The 21,883-nt window shown below is 40.2% G+C and overlaps 1 protein-coding gene across 6 annotated transcripts in view; it reads left to right on the top strand.

Moving 5' to 3' along the window:
• Positions 1-20,999, top strand: part of DJ1C (Class I glutamine amidotransferase-like superfamily protein) — a 28,802-nt gene extending 7,803 nt beyond the window's left edge. For 2 of the 6 annotated variants that reach the window (XM_088982194.1, XM_088982188.1), the window contains 2 exons: positions 20,036-20,173; positions 20,247-20,999. In XM_088982194.1, coding sequence (XP_088838320.1) covers positions 20,036-20,173; positions 20,247-20,459 — 351 coding nt within the window. In that variant the 3' untranslated portion in view covers positions 20,460-20,999. Of the gene's footprint in view, positions 1-6,050; positions 6,609-20,035; positions 20,175-20,246 lie in introns of those variants that run through there. The other 4 variants (XM_088982181.1, XM_088982173.1, XR_016112252.1 and 1 more) reach the window with 3 other exon arrangements.
• Positions 21,000-21,883: the final 884 nt, after the last annotated feature.

Here is a 21,883-nt window from a genome sequence, read left to right as displayed (position 1 = left end):
ATTTAGCATTAGAAGTAGCATTGGGAGGGCATCATGGCAGCAATTGGAGATGGTTGTAGTGATCAGAAACCTAGTGTGGTGATTCCCTCTGACTATTTAGGTGTGTAGATGACTTCAATTTAACTTAATGGTGAGAATTATGTGCCATGTCCAAGTCAGTGGAAGTTTTTCTCAAGGCAAAGAGGAAAATGAAGCATGTGAAAGAAGATAAACCATCAACCGACTCTTCAGGGTTTGATGACTGGGAAAAGGAAGATGCCCAAATCATGACATGGTTATGGAATAGTATGGAACCCAAAATAAGTGCCAACTTTATGTTCTTAGATACAACTAAGGACATACATGCCAAGAAGCTTTGTTCTGGGCAGGATAATACTACGAGGGTATATCAGTTCTATTAGGAGTATTTTGATCTATAGTAAGGGAATAAAGCCTTAGAAGAGTACTATGCCAGTATGAAAAACCTCATAAATGAATTAAATGTCTATCATCCCCCAACTCCGGATGTTAAGGTTCAGCAACAACAGAGGGAGCAACTGGATGTCACTAGGTTCTTAGTGGGGCTGAAATCAAAGTATGAACCAGTTAGAGCCCAAATATTGGGTGGCTCTACTCTTCCTACACTCAAGGAAGTATTTGCAAGGCTCACAGGATCTCTTTGGGTTCTACAGAGAGTAGCCAGAGGAGGTGGACGCGGTACTAGAGGGGGGGGGAGGACATGGATCTCGATGAGGTCGTGGTGGTTCCGTGTTTGGCCGTGGTGGTGGTCGTGACTCAAGGGGAGGCCGTGGTAAAGGAAAATGTAACTTTACTAGGAAGTGTACCCACTGTGGCAGGGAAGGACATTCGGTGAATTTTTGTTATGATCTCCATGGTCCATTTTCTACATGGGCTAATCATGCAGTAGCTGGTGGGGTTGATGTCAGTGATCCAACAACTAGATCTCACAAAGGATTCAAGTATCGTTATCAAGTATTGTATCAGACCAATTGGATATGGATAGGGTACAAATACGCTTTGGAAACGCATGGATACGGATGAAAAAACATGGAGATGCTTGGATACATCAAGAAATGCATATAAACTAGCGGGGACCCGTGTGATGCACGAGAAAATCTGAAAGATTTAACAATTTTATTTACTATTAATTAATATTAAATTAATAATCAAAATTTGTTGTTAATTAACTAAAAGTATTTAAAGTTGTTATTAATATCTAAAATTTTAATAATTTTATATTTCATTTAATGTTGATTTATAGAAAATAATTATTGTTAATTGAATATGAACAAATATTTTTTAATAAATTTAGTTTTATTAATAATTTGTAGTAATTTAATGATTTTTATTTTTTCTAAATGAAATTTTGATTAATTTTAAATAAATAAAATAATTACAAAAGCTAACATTTTTTATTAATTCCACTAATAATTAACAATTATATAGGAATGGCAATGGGTTGGGTTCAGGGCTGGGCACCCCATCCCTGTCCTTGCCCCATAGTCAAGACACTCTACCCCATCCCTACCCTGTCCCCAGTGTCAGACGGGTTCAGAGCAAGGCAACCATTCCTCAATGTTGAGCGAGTTCAGGGGTAAGGCACCCCACTCCTCATTAAGGATGGGGAATCCTCGAATTTCCTCCCCCCGTCCCCAGTATTGGGTGGGTTTAAGTAGAGGTGTAAATTGGGTCGTGTTGGGCCGACACGACATGACCCGCATGTGACCCACTCAAAGTGCAAGTCGTGCTGTGCTATAATTAATTCTGTTAATTAATAAATACAATATTTTTTAAAATACTTTTAGTTATTAAAAATTATGAAAAATATTGCAATTATAAATACTTTTAATTAAATACTGCAATTAATAATGCTAATTAATTAATACTGAATTTTTCTATTACTATTAATCAATAAATACTATATTTTTCAATAAATACAGTATTTTTTAATACTATTAATACTGTAATTAATATTTTTAGTTAATTAATACCATAATTTTCTAATATTGTTAATTAATTAATAATGTTATTATTATTATTATTATCATTATTTTGTTTTTATGGAATAAAATTGCAACAGCAAATTGAAAATAACAAAATAAAATTTAATTACACATCAACCACATAAATAACATAAATAATCCAAACATTTTCAAATATATGGCAACATTAAAAAACACAAAGTATCTAATAAAATTGCAACAACAAATTGGAAACACATCAATCACATAAATAAAGCAAGTATTTTCAAATAGATGGCAACAATAAAAACACAAATAATCTACACCAAGCATTCTAAACACAAAATTGTAATAAATAAATGCTGTAATTAATTAATACTGTTAATTATTAAAAATACTGTAATTATGAAAATACTATTAATTAAACCAACCCGTACTTGTATGGGTTGCAGAACCTCAAAACCCATTCTTCAAGCAAAAAAACCTGCCCCGTTGCTGCTGTTAGGGAGGGTAGGGATGGGTACCCACCGAATAGGGTAGAAATTGCCATCCCTAGTTTAAATGTTGCATTCACTTGTCACTATATCAAAGCATGAATTGCCATACCTAATTATTAAAAATACTGTAATTATATAAATATAATTAAGTGTAATTTTTTTAAAAATATTTACTGTTAATTATAAAATAACATATAATGTAATTAAATATAAAATTTTAAAATAATTACTGTTAATTATAAAATAACCATATGTTATGATTTTTTTTTAATTATAAAATAATTACTGTTAACTATAAAAATAATTACTTTTAGTTTTCTGATAATATTGTTAATTACATATTTTCGGATTTTCAGAAACATAGTTACAATGTTTTTGGTTACTTTTTTTGAAAATATTGTTATTTAATAAATACATTATTTTTATACAAATACTGTAATTAACAAAATATTGTATTTATTAAAAATATTGTTAATTAATTAAATACTGTAATTATGAAAAATATTGTAATTATTAAATTATTGTTCATTAATAAATACATTATATTAAATACTATTAATTATTAAAATAAATACATTGTTTGTAATAACTGCTGTAATTACTATTACTTCTAATTAATAAATACTGCTAATTACTAAAAATACAGTAATTATTTAAATGTAATTTTCTGATAATTTTAAAATAACCAAATGTTGATTTTTTGTTAATTATATAAATAATTACTGTTAATTTTCTGATAATTATATAAATAATTACATCAATGTAATTACTGTTAATTATTTAAATGTAAATAAAGGTAATTTTCTGATAACTACTGTTAAATATAATTAAATACTGTTAAGTAATAAATACTGTTCATTAATTATAACTAAATACTGTATTTAATATTAATTAATAAAAACTGTTAATTAACTAAGTACTGTATTTATTGAAAATACTGTTAATTAATAAATACTGCAATTTTTAATAATTACCATTTAATGTATTTAAAAATAAATAAATACAGTCAATTAATAAATACTGTATTTATTGAAAATACTGTAAATTAGTGTTAATTCATAATAAATACCGTTAATTATAAAATTACCATATGTTGACTTTTGTTAATTATACAAAATAATTACTATTGATTTTCTGATAATTACTTAGAATTATAATTAAATAGTGTAAATTAAATACTGTATTTTCTACACTAATATTAATTATTAAACATTATAAAAATAATGTTAATTATAAAAATAATTACTGTTAATTTTTTAATAATTACTGTATAATGAAGGAGAAATGGTTTTGTTATTGTTATTACAAACAGGCATGCTTCCCTTTCAGTAAACCTTGTTTTGGATCATCCTCTAATCTATAAAGGGTCGAGTGTGAAAGATAAGATATGGAAGTGAGAATGAATCTGAATCTTAGCATCCAAATTCATATGGAAACAGAGACTCGTTAGGTATGTTTGTGTGCAACATATTGAATGCTAAGGATCAATCAGGTGAGCACTGAGCAGGATTCCATCCTTTCCAATAGAGTATTATAATATTAGTTTTGTGTGTTGTGGTTTATTTGGGGGGTCTTAATTTAATGGAATTAGTGACAAAGATCACAGAAATTCATGGAAATTTTGTGGTTTGCCTATTATAGCCCAAATTAAGGAGATTCATGGGGAAGGCTGCCAAAAATTAATGGATTTTTGACCAAGTTTGAAATTCAAATAAGCACTTCGATGTGAAATTTTAAATAGTGTATTGTAGGTGGGATTAATGGCATACATGGGCAGGAGACACTCGGGAAGTCCAAACGTCTCCGGCTCCACTTTATTTCACAAAAGATTGATTGGATGTGGGATAATTACGTGGATTAAAAAAATAAGAAAAATAAAAAAATAGAAAATTAGAATGGGGGTTTCCTGATAGGAGAGGGCTGCTAACATGGCAGGATCGATTTTAATATATATATAGATTCCATAAATATATTAATAACATTACATTTAAGGCTAAAATAGTCAAAATTTATGTATAAATGCATATGAAATGTATATTCTAATGGTATTTGTGAATAAATATATTACAATTAATATAGCGGGATGCATAGAAATCATACAATTTTTATCGATAATGTTTCAATCTTGAGTCCTAAAATGTATCATATATAAATTTTCACAAATTAATACATGGCAAAGCTATTATTTATTTTCAATTAAAGCTCATGTCGCCAAAACACATGCAACTATTATATGTAATTATTGTATCAATTGTTTTTATTTTTATATTTTAACATTAACTAAATAATCAACTAAAAAAATTAATTCTCAAATGTTTGGTAAACAACAAAAATGTTATTATAAAATGTAATTAAAATATCAATTAGTAATTTATAAAAACATAGTCTTAAATTAAACTCTCTCAAAGATACTAAAATTTCTAAGATACATATCTGTGCAAATTCATAATTTTTAATTACTAAACTTATTATATTATTATTTTTATAATTTTATGAAATAAATTGTCATTTTTTGTAAATAATAAATATATTTTTATTTAATGCAAATTAAAATGTTAATTAATAATTTATAAAATTTTTAAGATACATTTCACATTCAAATTTATAAATTTTAAGTACTAAAGTTATTATTCTATTATTAGTATTTTTATTTGTATAAATGTTTTGAGATTAAAAACCTCTTTTTGATATGAATGCGGATTTGAGAAATTATTTACTCCATAGTTTATAAAATATTAAATTTAAATAATATTATTTAATCTTTACTTGGAATTATTGAACATAAATATATGTTATTTGTTAGGATTACATGTAAGCATTAATAAATAATTATTTTGTTTCACTTTTTAACAAGAGCTAATGGTTGCCTTAGTGGCATACAAATGTGTTCAAGTTTGCGTGCATGCGTAGTGACTTGGGTTCAAGCCTCGTCAGCTGTTGTTTTTTTAATTAGATGCGCGAACGTGCGAAAACGCGAATCACTCCGTATCGGCGTGTATCGACCGATACAATACGATATAGTTTAATACTGATGCGTATTGTTCCGATATGGACGATTCAGAGGATACGTACCTGTTCGTAGCATTTCCCGTATCTCTTATGACCGATACCGATACGATACGATACGCCCCGCATCGGGCGTATAGTGTTGATATTTAAATCATTGGATCTCACAGCTTGCACATCTACATCTGTTTCCGGGAAGGAGATGATGAGTGTACCGCACAATGAGTATGAGTGGTTCCTTCAGGTTACTTCACAACATACTACAACCACCTTTGCTCACTCAAGTATAGCTTGTTTGACATCCAAACCCTCTCCTTGGATTATTGACTTTGGAGCCTCTGATCAGATGACTGGGACTCCAGGTGTGTTTTCTTCCCTCTATGAAACTTTCACATCTCAAACAGTTACCCTTGCCAACGGTTCCTCTTCTCCCATCTGTGGTGTTTGTAATGCTGATACAACCTCTCTTTCATTATCATCTGTTCTATATGTACCTAAATTTCCATTCAATCTTATGTCGGTTAATAAATTAATTAAAACCCTTAATTGCTCTATTACATTTTCCCCTTCATTTTGTGTTTTTCAGGATCTCAAGACTGGGAAGAAGATTGGTGGAGGGCATGAAGCCGGTGGATTGTATTATCTTGACGGTGGTAGATCGTCAGTTGCACTTCAAACTTCCCTCACTCTTCTACAATGGCATTGTCGGCTGGGGCATCCATCCTTCAAGGCACTCAAGATACTGGTTCCATCTTTGAGTCATTTGTCGTCTTTACAGTGTGAGTCATGTCAATATGGGAAACACCATTGGGTTTCCTTTAGTCCTAGAGTTGATAGTCATATGTTGAGTCCTTTTGCTTTAGTTCATTCAGATGTTTGGGGTCTGATTAAAATAGAGTCTTATAATGGTTACAAGTATTTTGTCACTTTTATTGATGATTGTTCAAGGATGACATGGATTTATTTAATGAAAGAAAGAAGTGAACAATTTTTCATTTTTCAAAAATTCCATGCTGAAATATGTACGCAATTTGGTGTTTCAATCAAAGGTCTTCGTTTAGATAATGGTCGTGAATACTTCATCACTTATTTTCAACAATATTTAGAACAACATGGCATCATTTATTAAACTTCATGTGCATTTACCCCTTAGCAAAATGGGGTGGTTGAATGAAAGAACCGTCACTTCCTTGAAATTGCTCTGTCTATCCTTCATCATATGAGTGTTCCTAAACGATTTTGGAGTGACGCTGTGCTTACTGCTTGTTTTCTTGTTAACCGGATGCTTTATTTCGTCCTTCATGGTCGATCTCCCTTTTCTATTTTGTTCTCCACCTTGTCTCCCTTTCCATTAACACCCCGGTTCTTTGGATGTGTGTTTGTTCATAATCTGAGTCCTGGGTTAGACAAACTAGATACACGCTCTATTAAGTGTATCTTTCTTGGTTATTCTCGGACCTAGAAAGGGAATAAGTGTTACAATCCCATTACTCGGAAGTTCTATGTCTGTCCTGATGTCACTTTTTTTGAGTCCGTTCTGTTTTTCTCGGGACCTGAAGTATCGTTATCTCCACCTTTGCTTCCTCTCCCTCTTCCAGTCTGTGATCCCGTCTCGGTTGTTCCAATTGGGGCTGAATCTTCAACTCCTCCAGTGCAAATTCCTATTGAATGACCACCGATCCGGCACGTGTATACTCATTGACAGACACCGACACCTCCAGCTTCTACCTTGTTTATGGATGCTATTGTTGTTTCTGTCCCAGAACCTTTTGAGTTGATCTTCCCATTGCTTTACGGAAAGGTAAACGTAGTTGTACCCTACATCCCATTTCTATTTTTGTTTCAATCGCTCACCTTTCTGCTTCACATTGCTAGTTTGTTTCTCTATTGTCATCTATCTCTATACCTAAGGATGTCTAGGAGGCCCTTACTTCACCCGGGTGGCGTCAAGCAATGGGAGAGGAACTCTCTGCTCTTCAGCATACTCACACGTGGGAACTCATTACTCTTCCTTCAGATAAGCATGTTGTGGGTTGTAAATGGGTGTATACTGTTATATACTTGCCGGATGGCAGTGTGGAGCGTTTGAAGGCCTGACTTGTTGCTAAAGGTTATTTTCAATTGTATGGGGTGGACTATATGGAGACCTCTCCAGTGGCAAAGATTGGCTCACATCGCTAGTTTGTTTCTCAGTTGTCATCTATCTCTACACCTAAGGATGCCCAGGAGGCCCTTACTTCACCCGGGTGGCGTCAAGCAATGGAGGAGGAACTCTCTGCTCTTCAGCATACTCACACGTGGGAACTCGTTACTCTTCCTCCAGGTAAGCATGTTGTGGGTTGTAAATGGGTGTATACTGTTAAATACTTGTCGGATGGCAGTGTGGAGCATTTGAAGGCCTGACTTGTTGCTAAAGGTTATTTTCAATTGTATGGGGTGGACTATATGGAGACCCCTCCAGTGGCAAAGATTGGCTCAGTCTGTGTCTTAATTTCCCTGGCAGTTATGTATGATTGACCCTTGTTTCAACTCGACATTAAAAATGCCTTCCTTCATGGTGACCTCATGGAGGAGGTATATATGGAGCAACCACCTGGGTTTGTTGCTCAGGGGGAGGATGGTAAGGTTTGTAGACTGAAAAAGACAATTTATGGGTTGAAACAATATCCTTGTGCTTGGTTTGGGAAGTTTAGTGAAATGGTGAAGAATTTTGTAATGAAACAATGTCGGGTTGACCACTTAGTGTTCAACTATGATTTAAAAGCCGAAAAGATTTTATTAGTAGTCTATGTGGATGACATTGTCATAATTGGCAGTGACAGATTGGGGATTGATAAACTAAAGGCTTTCCTGCAAGAACATTCTCAAGCAAAAGATCTTAGGAAGTTGAAGTACTTCTTGGGTATAGAAGTTGCCAAATCAAAACAAGGTGTAAATCTGTGCAAAAAAAAAAATATGTCCTTGATCTGCTGGATGAAACAGGACTTTTAGGTGCGAAACTGGTCGGAATTACCATAGAACCAAATTCTAAGTTGAGTAGTGGTATAGATGAAATATTTGATGATCCTGGAAGATACAGACGATTAGTGGGGAAGCTGAACTATCTGACTATCACAAGACTAGACATCTCCTTTGCAGTCAGTGTGGTGAGCCAATTTATGCAGAATCCTCGGATACCTCACTGGAATGCAGTTCTTAGAATTGTAAGGTACTTGAAGGGAGTTCCAGGCTGTGGATTATTGTAAAAACTAGGAGGAAGACTTGAGGTAATTGGGTATACAGATGCAGATTGGGTAGGCTTCGCGTCGGGTAGAAGATCTACTACAGGTTATTGCACACCCTTGGAGGCAATCTAGTGACATGAAAGAGTAAGAAGCAGACCATTGTGGCAAGGAGTAGTGCTGAAGCCGAATACAGAGCCATGACACACACTACATGTGAATTAGTATGGCTGAGAAACCTCCTATAAGAAATTGGATTCTCAATGGATGGACCTTTGAGATTATGTTGTGATAATCAAGCTGCAATTCACATCTCATCTAATCCTGTTTTTCATGAGAGAACAAAGCACATAAAGATTGATTGCCACTTTGTGAGGGAGAAAGTTCTTATTGGAAAGATAAGCACGGAACATGTGGGCAGATTTGTTTACAGAAGGTTTAAACTCAGGGAGAGTGTACTATATATATAACAAGTTGGGATTATATGACATATATTCTCTAGCTTGAGGGGGAATGTTATAGTTAGCCGAGTGAGGGGTAGATTAGTCTTTTTAGTTAGTTTAAGTTATGTGCTTATGTGGCAGTTCTAAATAGACTTCCTGTCCCATACTTAAGTGGGGGTAGTTTAGTCTTTGTACTTAATTAGGTTCGACTGACTTCTTCTTCTTCTTCTTCTTCTTCTTCTTCTGCTCTTCCTCCACTTTCTTTTGGTTCAAACTGTAGAAGCCACTGAACAAACAAGGTTCATAGTAGTCGGCTCAAAGACCTTTGAACTAGAAAGAAGAAGTGGCAATCAAGAAGATGAGATTGTAGTGATAGAAAGAGGAAGGGGAGCTTGGTCATGAATCCATCTACTACAGGAGGATGTCCAGTGGACTTGGACATTCATCCAAGAAATCGTGGAAAAGCAGAGACGACACATTATGGACTGCAAGAGAGTGTCCAAAGGAAGAGTCCTCTGTTTACAACTCAAAGAAAATAGTTGGGGTAGATTTGTTCGTCTGAGTAGTTGGAAAAAATTAGACGGGCCAATAAGCATTTGTATTCTTGAAGAACTAGCCAATGAAGGTTGGAGAACATTCTTACAGTTTTTAAACTAATTTTGTGCCAATAGACCAATTCCTGGTACCAAAGACCTCTTGCTAAATCTCTTCCCTCCTAGAACCCAGAAGCATGATCATCAAGGTAGGAGGTTCAACCTTCATTTTTGTTGTCCATTGTGGCAATCCCTTCGGAAACTAGAGATTTGCGTTTGTTTGCACTAAGCCTCATCCCTTAAGCTGGAAAGAAGTAGAACTAGGCCTGTCTGCAAACTTGCACTCTGATGCCCTGTTGGAGCTTTTCTCGTTCGAAGAGAATAGAGCAGCTGGTTTCGCCCCTTCAGAAGAGCTGGTTCGGGCTTGGGTGAAACATGACTCGGTTCCGATTTACGGCGATTGGGTAAAGTTAGAAAGATGGTGGCCGACGATAAATGCAGCCCCAAGCTCCTTGAGATTCAATGGCTGGGTAAGGATAATAGGTCTCCCTTTCCACCTTTGGACGAAGGAGACTCTCTTTAATAGGAGATTTATGTGGTCGCATGGAGGATTTAGATCCATAATCGTTGAATCACACCAACTTGAGCTTTGCCAAAATCGAAGTAAGAAATCGGGGCACCCATGCCATTCCTAGATCAGTACCCCTCCTTGATAGAAATGTTTGATTCTACCTCTCTCTAGAGACGGAGAAGACGAATGAGTTTCCTCCCCCACAAACTGAGTTGACTCGCTATAACGGCAAACTACCATGTGCCAATCACTCCCTTGCTGATCAAATGCGTGATAGATCAGGTAGGAGCCGTAAGAAGGAAGCTTAAGTCGGTAGCGGGACCCAGAGCAGAAACTCAGGCGGGAACTTTCCCCTTAAAGTCTAGAGAGGAGTAGGTGTTCAAAAAGAAGACAAAGTTTCGACATCCCTCTAGAAAGGCATCCAATATTTTGAAGAACCCCCCTAAGACCCAGGCTCCAATACCCGACCCGAACCCCAATAGGTTTAAAGTTTTGGGCCATCCCTTAGAGGCCCGTAACTCTCTTTCGCACATGGACCTTTTCCTCTCGAGCCCACCGGAGACTTCCTCTTTCTCTAGGCAACCAGTGCCTGAGACCCCCCACCCCCCAAGCTCGGGCCGACAAAAAGGAAATGCTTTTAGAGCTCCAACCCCTTCAACCAGTTCTAATGGCTCGTTTGGCTATGAAGAAGACGATTTAGGGCGATGATAGCCCATATGCAACAGAAAGCGAAGCTGATCCTTAAGAGAAAGCTTTAGAAAGGGCTCAGAAGATTTTTTGCAGGGAAGGAAATCTGGAGAAGTGTGGAGATTCTAGAATAAGTCAATCCAGAGTACGGGAAATTCTCAGACTCAGATAGCCTCGTTCGTAGACAAGGAAGTGAATCACCAGCCTGCTCTCCCAACTTTCGCCACGCCAACCTTTCGTTTCCCAGGACCTTTCCCGCCTTGTCTGCTTCAGGTTCTCTTAACCCAAGTTTTTTGACTTTTCTAAAATCTCTCATTGTTTTTCGTTTGTCTCTTGTCTTTTAGGTTTGAATGGAGAGCTGTCCCACCTAGAGCAAGTGGAAGATCATCAGACAGCTATGCCAAATAGCATTGGAAGAAAGGTTTCAGAGGATCTGGAAACAACAAAAATAACTAGTTCACTAGGGATTGAAAGAAGAGGGCAAATTGGAGAAAAACAAGGGCCAGGAGAGAAAGATCACGCCAAAAACAAGGGAACACAGGAAAAAAGAGTAGAAAAGGCACCTAAAAGGGAACTCAAAAGGCTGCAATGGGGTTTAGTGGGTTGGAATTCAGAGGAGAATAGACTGAATAAGGGAATCTTTATAAGAGAATCTCAATGAAAATCCTAAGCTGGAATGTCAGGGGATTGGAAGGCCAACTCAAAAGGACTCTAGTGAAGGAAACTCTAAAAAGAGAAAACCCTGATATAATTATTTTGCAGGAATCAAAGAAAGAGGTAGTAGACAGGAAACTTATAAAAGCCATCTGGGGGATAAGGGGAAGGAAATGGGCAGTTGTTCCTACAGTAGGCTCTTCAGGAGGCATTATTATAGCTTGGAAGGAAGATGAGCTCTCGGGGTTGGAAATTGATAAAGGAAATTTCTTAATCTCGGCCTTATTCACCAATACAAAAGAAGGGTTCAATTGAATTCTAACAGGGGTGTATGGTCCCAATTCTCAGAGAGAGAGAGAGAGAGAGAGAGAGAGAGAGAGAGAGAGAGCTCCAACAACAAGGGTTCAATGTAATAAGGTTCAGCCAAGAACACTCCAATGGTAGAGCTCCAGCAAGAAGCATGAGAAAATTTTCCAGCTTCATCTCCAAGCATAACCTATGTGACATTCCTCTCAAGAATGGTCAATATACCTGGTCAAATATGCAGGAAAACACAGTAAGTTGCAGACTTGACAAGTTCCTTTTATCCTAGGACTGGGTGGAAAGATTTCCCAACCTAACCCAAGACCTATGCCATTGTTGCATTTCAGACCGCTAGCTATTAAGCTGAACACTGACCTAATTACAAAAGGAAAGCCCCCTTTCAGACTAGAAAAATGGTGGACCTCTCACAAGAATTTTAAGAAGCTGGTAGCTGGTTGGTGGGAGGAGTGTGAAGTAGAGGGATGGGCTGGATTCGGGCTTTTACAAAAATTAAAATTCCTGAAGAGGAAGTTGAAAAATTGGGGAAAAGAACAGTATAGAGCCTTAAGATGAGAAAAGGAAGATGCTCATGGAATTGGATGAATTAGATGTAAAAGAGCAAAATGGCACTTTAGATGATTCAAGAGTGAGATGGCTGAAAGGAGACAGCAATTCCAGGTTTTTCCATGTTTATGCATCGGGAAGACGTAGGAAAAACTTCATTTCCAAAATAAGAGTGAACCAGAGAGAAGTGGAAAATCCTGAAGAAATCACAGAAACCTTCCTCTCCTACTTTAAGAGCCTATACTCTAGGGAAAGCCAGTGCAGGTTCAGATTGAGCAGATGGAAAGGATCGACCTTGTCGTTAGATAAGAAAGCCTGGATGGAAAGAAACTTTGAAGAGATAGAAATCAAAGAGGCAGTCTTCAGCATGGATGGAGATAGGGCACTTGGTCCAGATGGATTCCCATTATTCCTTTTTCAAAAATGTTGGGAAATTGCTAAAGAAGACCTGTTAAAGTTTTTTAGGGAGTTTTACTCCTCTGCCATTGTAAACAAAGGCTTAAAACTCAACTTTTCTGTGTTTTTTTCCAAAGGAAGGGGAATTTTGGAAGTTAAGGACTATAGACCAATAAGCTTGGTAGGGTGTGCCTACAAAATTTTGGCGAAAGTTCTATCAAGAAGACTTAAAGTTCTAGGAGATTTGATTTCTCCAAATCAGTTTGCCTTTGTCAAAGGAAGACAAATTGTGGATAGTATTTTAATTGCAAACAATGTGTAGAAGACAGAAAGGCTCTTGGGAAGTCGGGGATACTAGTCAAGTTAGACCTTGAAAAGGCCTACAACAAAGTTGATTGGGATTGTATCTTTGATTGCTTGAGATTGAGAGGATTCGGTAGTAGATGGATTAAGCGGATCAAAGGCTGCATTGGCTCATCTTGGTTTTCAATGCTCCTAAATGGAGAGCCTAAGGGCTATTTCACGGCTAGTCGAGGGCTTAGACAGGGTTGCTTGCTTTCTCCTCTCCCTTTTACCCTGATCTTCAATTTTCTTTTTGATAAAGCCAAGCTACTAAACCTGGTTAAGGGCTTTGAAGTGGGGAGAGATTTGGTTCAGGTATCTCATTTGTAATTTGTTGATGACATCATCTTATTCTTGGATGCTTCCTTAGAAAACATCTCTAATGTGAAAAGGGTAATTGAAGCTTTCGAATCAGTCACTGGGTTAAGGGTCAACTTTAGCAAAACCAGCATTGTACCCATAAACTCAGTAGAAGAGGATCTTCTAGAGAACTTCAAATCTTTACTGGATTGTAAAGTGGAAAACCTCCCTATTTCTTATTTAGGAATGTTCCTTAGAGGCAACTCAAGAACCCTAAGCTTTTGGGGGCTAGTGGTGAAGTGTGAAAAGAAACTAGCTTCCTAGAAAAAATACTATCTATCAAAAGGGGGCAGACTCATTCTCTTAAAGGCCTCTCTAGCAACTTACCAATCTATTACCTTCTAGTCTTCCAAATTCCATCTAAAGTGAGAAACCTCTTAGAGAAAATCCAAAGAAACTTTCTTTGGGACGGAGGGGAGCAAAAAAACCACTTGGGAAGTTGGAATCAAGTGAGTAAGCCGAAGGAGGAGGGAGGATTGGGAGTTGGGCATCTAAAAGAGAAAAATACCTCTCTTTTGAGTAAGTGGCTGTGGAGATTCCCTATAGAGTCTGATGCTCTTTGGGAAGCTGTCATCTCAAGTAAATATGGAATAAGTGCAAATGGGTGGGATAGTAATCTTCATTTGAACCGGGTAAAGAATTCAAATCCTTGGAAAGGTATTGATGTAGTGCAATCTGACTGCTCCCTGTAGGAGATGATCTGGCTACCAGCAATGACGGGAACTGAGGAACCTGCAAGAGATGAATCAGAGAACCTGGGGTGGCTTACCAGGTGAGGACACTCTGATGGTTAAGTTAGCACTTAGTTGTGAGCTTGAAGATGATATCAGATTATGAGAGAGCTAGAGAGCAGAGATTACACATCTCTTTTTTTCCTTTTCTTTTACCCCTGGGGGGTGAAGCCTTTATATACTGGAGTCCTTGCGGGTTTGGTGTAGTAGTTCCTGGATCCCTGCTGTGATAGGATCTGTTTCCATGTTAGTTGGGCATAATGCCACCAACCGGTAAGGTTGCCCATTTCTGCCTGAGTCGGGGAGTGGGTGAGCTAATATAGCCGTTACAAGGTACGATCCCGTAAGGCGCGGGGTACGATGGTGAGGTCCTTGGAATTACCACGCGGCGGTCGGTCTGACTGGGAGGCGAGTTGCCTGTAAGGTGCCAGATTGCACGATGGCGAGCTGCCTAGTGGCGAGCTGCTTGTGAAGTGCCGGGCTGCTTGGTGGCGAGTTGCCTGTGAGGTGCCGAGCTGCCTGGTGGTGGGTTGTCTGTGAGGTGTTGAGCTGCTTGGTGGCGAGCTGCCTAGTGGCAAGCTACCTGTGAGGTGCTGGGCTGCTTGGTGGCGAGCTGCCTGGTGGTGAGCTGCCTGGTGGTGAACTGCTTAGTGGCGAGCTACCTGTGAGGTGCCGGGCTGCTTGGTGGCGAGCTACTTGTGAGGTGCTGGGTTGCTTGGTGGTGAGCTGCCTAGTGGTGAGTTGCTTGTGAGGTGCCGAGTTGCTTGGTGGCGAGCTGCCTGTGGAGTGTCGGGTTGCTTGGTGGTGAGCTGCCTGTGAGGTGCCGAGCTGCTTGGTGGCGAGCTTCCTGTTAAGTGCCGGGCTGCACCTAGTTGTCATGAGGTGCCATGTGTCATAATGTCATTGGAGGACCAAATCCGCCCTGATCATTTGCCCCCCACTCCCGAGCTGAAAGTAACTCGGCGAAGGGGAGTAGATTGCTTCTTTTGGCCTGAAATGACTAATTCGATGAGCTCGTAAGCGTTGATTCAATTTCTTAGGCTCTGGGAGCGACTCGCAGTCCACTCCTGGATTTTGCCCATGCCGAAGAGGCGACTGGGTCTTATGTGATATTTTAGCCCTTAGGCGCCGGGAGCGACTTGTAGTCCACTCTCCTTGATCTTGCCCATGCCGAAGAGGCGACTGGGTCTTATGTGGTGCTGAAGTCTGCCAGTTCGGTACTTTTGCTCTTAGGCATTGGGAGCGACTTGTAGTTCACTCTCCTTGATCTTGTCCATGCCGAAGAGGCGATTGTGTCTTATATGCCCATGCCAAGGAGGCAACTGGGACTAGTTCGCCCATGTCGAAGAGGCGACTGGGTATTATGTGGTGCTGAAGTCTTTGCCAGTTCGCCGGTTCGCTAGTGGGCTAGGCCGCCAGGTTGACGCCCGTGCTAGGCTGCCAGGTCGGCGCCAGGGCCAGGTCGCCAAGTCGCTTGTGCCTCATCATTTGGTCTGCTTCCAAGTGGCTGATGACTTAGAGGCCGAAGTGGAGCTGCCTAGGTGCCGAGTTGCCTGTGAGGTGCCGAGCTGCTTGTGAGGTGCCGAGCTGCCTGTGAGGCGTCGAGCTGACCAAGTGCGAGGCTGACTAGGTGCAGGGTTGCTTGTGAGGTGTTGGGCTGACCAGGTGGCGAGTTGCCTGTGAAGCGTCGGGCTGACCAGGTGTAGGGCTGCTTGTGAGGAGCCGGGCTGACCAGGTGCAGGGCTGCCTGTGAGGCGCCGGGCTGACCAGGTGCTGAGCTGGATTGATGAGCTTCGTTTCTCTTTAGAGACCTGCAAGGAACTAAATGTCAGAGGACCCGGGGTGGCTAACCTGGTGAGGTCACTTCGATGCTTAAGTCAGTACTCTCATAGTAGACTACGAGCTAAAAATCACAAAGTCTGAGAGCTAGAACTTGCCTACTTGCTTCTGGGGTTGGTGCCTTTATATAGGCATTGTTTGGCGTGGGCTTCACGCACCATATCTGAGATTTCTGCAAGGTCGTCTAAGTGGTTTGAGATTCCTGGAGGCAACCGCCATGCACGTTGACCACCCTTCAGATTCTTCGGCACGTGGGCCAACTTCCAAGGATCATGAGAGTGTTTGGGTATGCATGTCGAATTCGTTGGTGAGCACGTCTTGCAAGTCGCTAGGTCGGCGCATGTGCCAGGTTGCCAGGCCGCTTGGTGGGCGCCTTAGAGCTATGTTTGCGTTGCATTAGCCTCGTGATGCCGGTCACCCACTCCTACAAGAAGCTACTAGGAACTCAACCTTCGGGGGCAGTACCACTAACTTTAGGTCGCCAGCTCGCATGGGAGCCTTGGAAGGCTCGACCAGCAAGGGCGCCCATGTAGTCTGTTGGCCGCCAACTCCCGCGGAAACCACGAAGAGCTCATCTTTGTAGAGGGGACCTCGCGAAGAGGACTGGTGAGGTTTTATTTGAATTGAAAGTAAAGTTGGTAGAGCTGCTGAGTCTGTTAGCTTTCTGCATAGTTTTTGAGTTCATAAAAAATGGAAACTATAAAGCGAGAGCTTTAGTTTCTAAAAAGTGAGGACTTATCTTTCTTGGAGAAGAGGACTTAGCTTTTTGTAGGATGAGAGCTTAGCTTCTTGTAGCGTTTCCCACAGAACCATAGAGGGTTCAGTGAATGTTGCGCCGACTACAGGAGGGAGTGGCACGTTCACTTGTGCAGTCGCTTGGGGCATCGTCAGCGCTGGGACCTCAGGTGCAGTAAGCGGTGTTGTGAACTGACCTATGCAGATAGACGGGAACTGAGGTTGTTGGAAACGTGCACTTCGTTGTTTTGTCCAGCGTTGCTGGAGGAAGCCATGGATTTGTTTATGAGCTTGAGATTTTTGAATGGAGACAAGGGCTTTTAGTAGCAGTTCCCACAGACGGCGCCAACGATGTGGCGCAATCCGGCTGCTCCCTGCTGGAGACGATCTGGCGACCAGCAATTACGGGCTCGATGAACCTGCAAGAGATGAATTAGAGAACCCAGGGTGGCTTACCCGGTGAGGACACTTCGATGGTTAAGTTAGCACTTAGTTGTGAGCTTGAAGATGATATAAGATTATGAGAGAGCTAGAGAGCAGAGATTACACATCTCTTTTTTTCCTTTTCTTTTACCCCTGGGGGGTGAAGCCTTTATATACTGGAGTCCTTGCGGGTTTGGTGGAGTAGTTCTTGGATCCCCGCTGTGATAGGATTTGTTTCCATGTTAGTTGGGCATAATGCCACCAACCAGTAAGGTTGCCCATTTCTGCCTGAGTCGGGAAGTGGGTGAGCTAATATAGCCATTACAAGGTACGATCCCGTAAGACGCGGGGTACGATGGTGAGGTCCTTGGAATTACCATGTGGCGGTCGGTCTGATTGGGAGGCGAGCTGCCTGTAAGGTGCCAGGCTGCATGATGGCGAGCTGCCTAGTGGCGAGCTGCCTGTGAAGTATCGGGCTGCTTGGTGGTGAGCTGCCTGTGAGGTGCTGATTTGCTTGGTGGCGAGCTGCCTGGTGGTGGGCTGCCTATGAGGTGCCGAGTTGCTTGGTAGCGAGCTGCCTAGTGGCGAGCTACCTGTGAGGTGCTTGGCTGCTTGGCGGCGAGCTGCCTGGTGGTGAGCTGCCTGTGAGGTGCCGAGCTGCTTGGTGGCGAGCTGCCTGTGAGGTGCCGAGCTGCTTGGTGGCGAGCTGCCTGTGAAGTGCTGGGCTGCACCTAGTTGTCGTGAGGTGCCATGTGCCATAATGTCATTGGAGGGCCAAATCCGCCCTCATTAGGTATAGCCTCTTCACACTTCTTTTTTTCCTTTCATCAGATGTAAAGTGAGAAATGGTGATAAAATAAAATCTGGAAAGATTTCTGGTGGGGGAACACCACCCTAGCAGAATCCTTCCCACGAATCTCTAACCTTTCTTTAGACCAAGATGCAACTGTCTCCTCTTGTATCCCAGATATTTCAGCTGATAACAACTTGAACCTGAACCTTAGAAGGCCCCCAAGGGACAGAGATATCAGACCTCTTGGACTTCTTTCATACCATTAAAGAAGTCTACACTTCCCCTCATTCCATTGGCACCCGCGTGTGGACCCTCCACCCAAATGGTGATTTCTCTTCCAAATCTATCTTCAAGGTTCTAATTGCTGGTGAACAGAGTTCCACTTTCCCATTCAAGAAGATCTGGAGCAGTCATATTCCGCTAAGAGTCTGCTTCTTTGTTTGGGAAGCGTGCCTAGAGAATAAATACTTGTGACCTTCTTCAGAAAAAAAGTTTGGGAAGATCCTATATTTCTCCTCATGCCTGTGTGCTATTGCCTAAGAGAAGGTGAATCAGCTGATCATCTACTTATTCATTGCAATTTTTCTCAAAAGATCTGGTGCCATTTCTTAAACCTGACTGGCTATAGTTGGGTCTTTCCAGAGCATATTCAGGAGTTTCTCCATCAGTGGCATGGTTCAGGCCTGAGCAGAAGAGGTAAAGTGTAATGGCAAACGGTGTTACATGCAGTACTGTGGGGAATTTGGGAGGAAAGAAACAGGCATGTATTTGACAACAAAATCAGATCTCTTGAAGAACTAACCTCAGATATCTCCTTTCAGTGTAATTTCTGGACTGCTAATTCCGAGCTGTTCCAAGGACTCTCTCTCAATGACCTTAACAGAAATATCCAAATGATCTTGTTTCTTCCATTTTACCCTCAACCAATCCAGAGACTACAGATACCTCATCATGGGGGGATGACTTTAAGCTTTGACAGAAGTGCTGCAGGCAATCCTGGTGTAGCTGGGATAGGGGGTATTTTGAGGGATGATCTGGGTAATATCTGTTGGGTTTTTAGTAGCCCAATTGGTTATGCCGATTCAACAAAGGCTGAAGTTATGGTTTCTCTCACTGGAATCAGAATAATAAAAAGGTTGGGCGTTCAGAACTTATCCATTGTAGACTCTGCTAATACTATCAATGGCTGAAGAACAAGGAAGGGGGCCCTTGGAGGTTGTCATTATCTGGCTGAGGCTAGAGACTCGTTGGAAAATATAAACGCAAACTTGCTGTGGATATCGAGGGAGTTGAATCATATTGCAGATGGTTTAGCTAAAATAGGAGCAAGACTAGAAAATCTGTACAATAGGCTTCCCCCCCTTGTAATTTTTATCTTTAGCTGTTTGGGTTTTCTTTCTTCCGTGCAGTACATCTGCTCATGTACTTCATGCTGCTTTAATGAAATCTGGTTAACCTTTTCTCGAAAAAAGAAAAAACATATGCCATTACTCTCCCATCCTATAGGGGACACGGTGGGATCCAGCCACTGGCACAGTGTTTTCTTTGCTTTGTGTACATGGATTAACCTCCTTTGTCTCACCCTCACCTGAAAGCATTACCAAATATCTCTCTCCATGATGTGATATAATGATCAATGCAATGTTATCAGGCTTGGACTGGGTAGAAAACTGTAATGCTCAGTAGGTCATGGTTTTACTGGTTAATGGCTGGTTAGCCTGTTCAAACCATGAAAACCCATCATTTAACTGGGACCCAAACAATCACTTGCTCACCAGTCTGACTTCTGACATCATTGGGTCAATGTTCAATTGACTGTATTTCTAAGCGAATATTCATCATGTCACCTTGTTGGACTATAAAATTTCCTACCTGATTGTCGTAAAATTCATATTGGCCATGTTATAATCTTGGACTCGTCCTTTCATTTTATCCAACATGATTGTAGGGATGATTGATTAAACCTAAGTTTTCAGGGAGGGTTTGCAGGAGCTGAGCGGCTTCACAAATCCAAGGTTCTGAAGAAGCTACTCAGGGAACAAAAATTATCTGGAAGAATATATGGATCCATATGTTCATCACAAGCAGTCTTGCAGAAGCAAGGTTTAATCGAGGTAATGTGCAGGAAGTTCATGTCAGACCCATTGTAGATAATTATTAAGGTTTCTGCGTCTTCTTGCTGTACAGGATAAAAGAGCCACAGCTCATCCTTCTGTTGTGGGCAAACTCACCAGCCAAGTTGTTGATAGTGCTGGAGTGGTAATTGATGGTAAACTGATCACGAGCAGAGGACTTGCTACTGCAACAGATTTTTCCCTGGCTATTGTGAGCAAACTTTTTGGTCATGCAAGGGCAAGAAGTGTTGCAGAAGGCCTTGTTTTTGACTACCCAAGCAACTAGAAAGGCCAGTCATTCAATGTTCTATGGATAAATGGAGGTCTACAATTTCACAATCGACAGAAATTAAATGTTTTATCACCCACTCTCCCTGGAACACCGTTTGAATCTGGTTCAAAGCCATATAGTTGTCAATTATGTTGCCAAAGGTGTCGTTGCTTGTCTCTAACAATTACCGACTACTGCGGATTGCTCTGATTCTGTACTCAAATTCTGATCCTGTTGCCAAGCACGTGTAGATGAAAATCAACAGGGACAAATTAACTGTTAAATTGTTGGGATGTAACCGCTGGCCTCATCTATATAACCCTTCGGGGCTTGTTATGCAGGCAAGGTCTTCTAAAATGAAAAACATGTATTTATTGTTGCATACGATAGCAGTGATTTTTCTATAATTTCTTTAAAATGATTGTGCACTAAGATTTGAAACAGTTGGAATTAAGGCTATGGTGATGAACTGATGATTAATTCCCCATACAATTATTTTATTCGGCTGAATAATTTACAGCCCTCGTTTGTAATTATATATTTTTTTTTATTCCCGAACTTTACTCCATGTGGAGGGGGACCACCCAAGGAATGTATTAACCTTTGTCAAAAGAAGGTAAAAAAATAACAGGGGAGGCTTAGCCCACCTTGCCCCGAGCCTAGTGGTGTCGATTGGACTGGAATTGGTCCAATCTGATCCAATCCAATGTGAGTTCATTAGAAATGGACCAGGTCCAATCCAATCCAATGAATAATTTGGATGATTTTGGATTGATCCAATTCAATGTTCAACCATCTAATTTGTTCAAATTTATTTTAACTTGGGTTGATTTCAACCCAAACCTGGTCCATTGACACCTATGTTCTTATCTTATATCAATGGACTGAATATTGGCTTAAACCGATAAGGTCCAGTCTAATCTAATAAATATTTTGGACTGAATTGATCCAATCCAATGTCTTTTTTGGTTTGTCCAATCCATCTAAATTGATTTTGGACTGGACGAGGTTCAGTTCAAAACCGGTCCATTGACACCCTTGCCTGAGCCCAAGAAGCAAAGCATAAAGCTCACACAAAACTCTCAGCTCGTGAAATCATGGATCCTGTAGGTTAATTGTAATGCAATTCTTAATTCATTGCTTTAGGTGGACCGTGGACATTGTATTTTGGACCGTTCTAGGCACCAAAGTTGTCAGGATTACCATTTGTGGATTAAGATATATTTCTAGTTATTGCATATCTCATTGTCCCATCATCAACACATTCAAATCGTCTGAACCCTAACAATGGCTAATGAACTCCAAGTCTGTAATAGCCATCGAAAAGAAGGTGCTTATTTTGATGAAAGAGAATGAGGGAGTGTCGAGCATGGACCATGTCTACAACAGGTGATCTAGTTCTGGTATTTTAGACTAGATCACTCCATATTCCACTCAAA

Source organism: Nelumbo lutea, chromosome 1 (assembly GCF_056320005.1).
Source record: "Nelumbo lutea isolate HS-2025 chromosome 1, American lotus-T2T, whole genome shotgun sequence".
Classification (NCBI taxonomy): Eukaryota; Viridiplantae; Streptophyta; class Magnoliopsida; order Proteales; family Nelumbonaceae; genus Nelumbo; species Nelumbo lutea.
The sequence above is the reverse complement of the archived record's forward strand: the minus strand, read 5'-3'. Positions and strand labels throughout refer to the sequence as shown.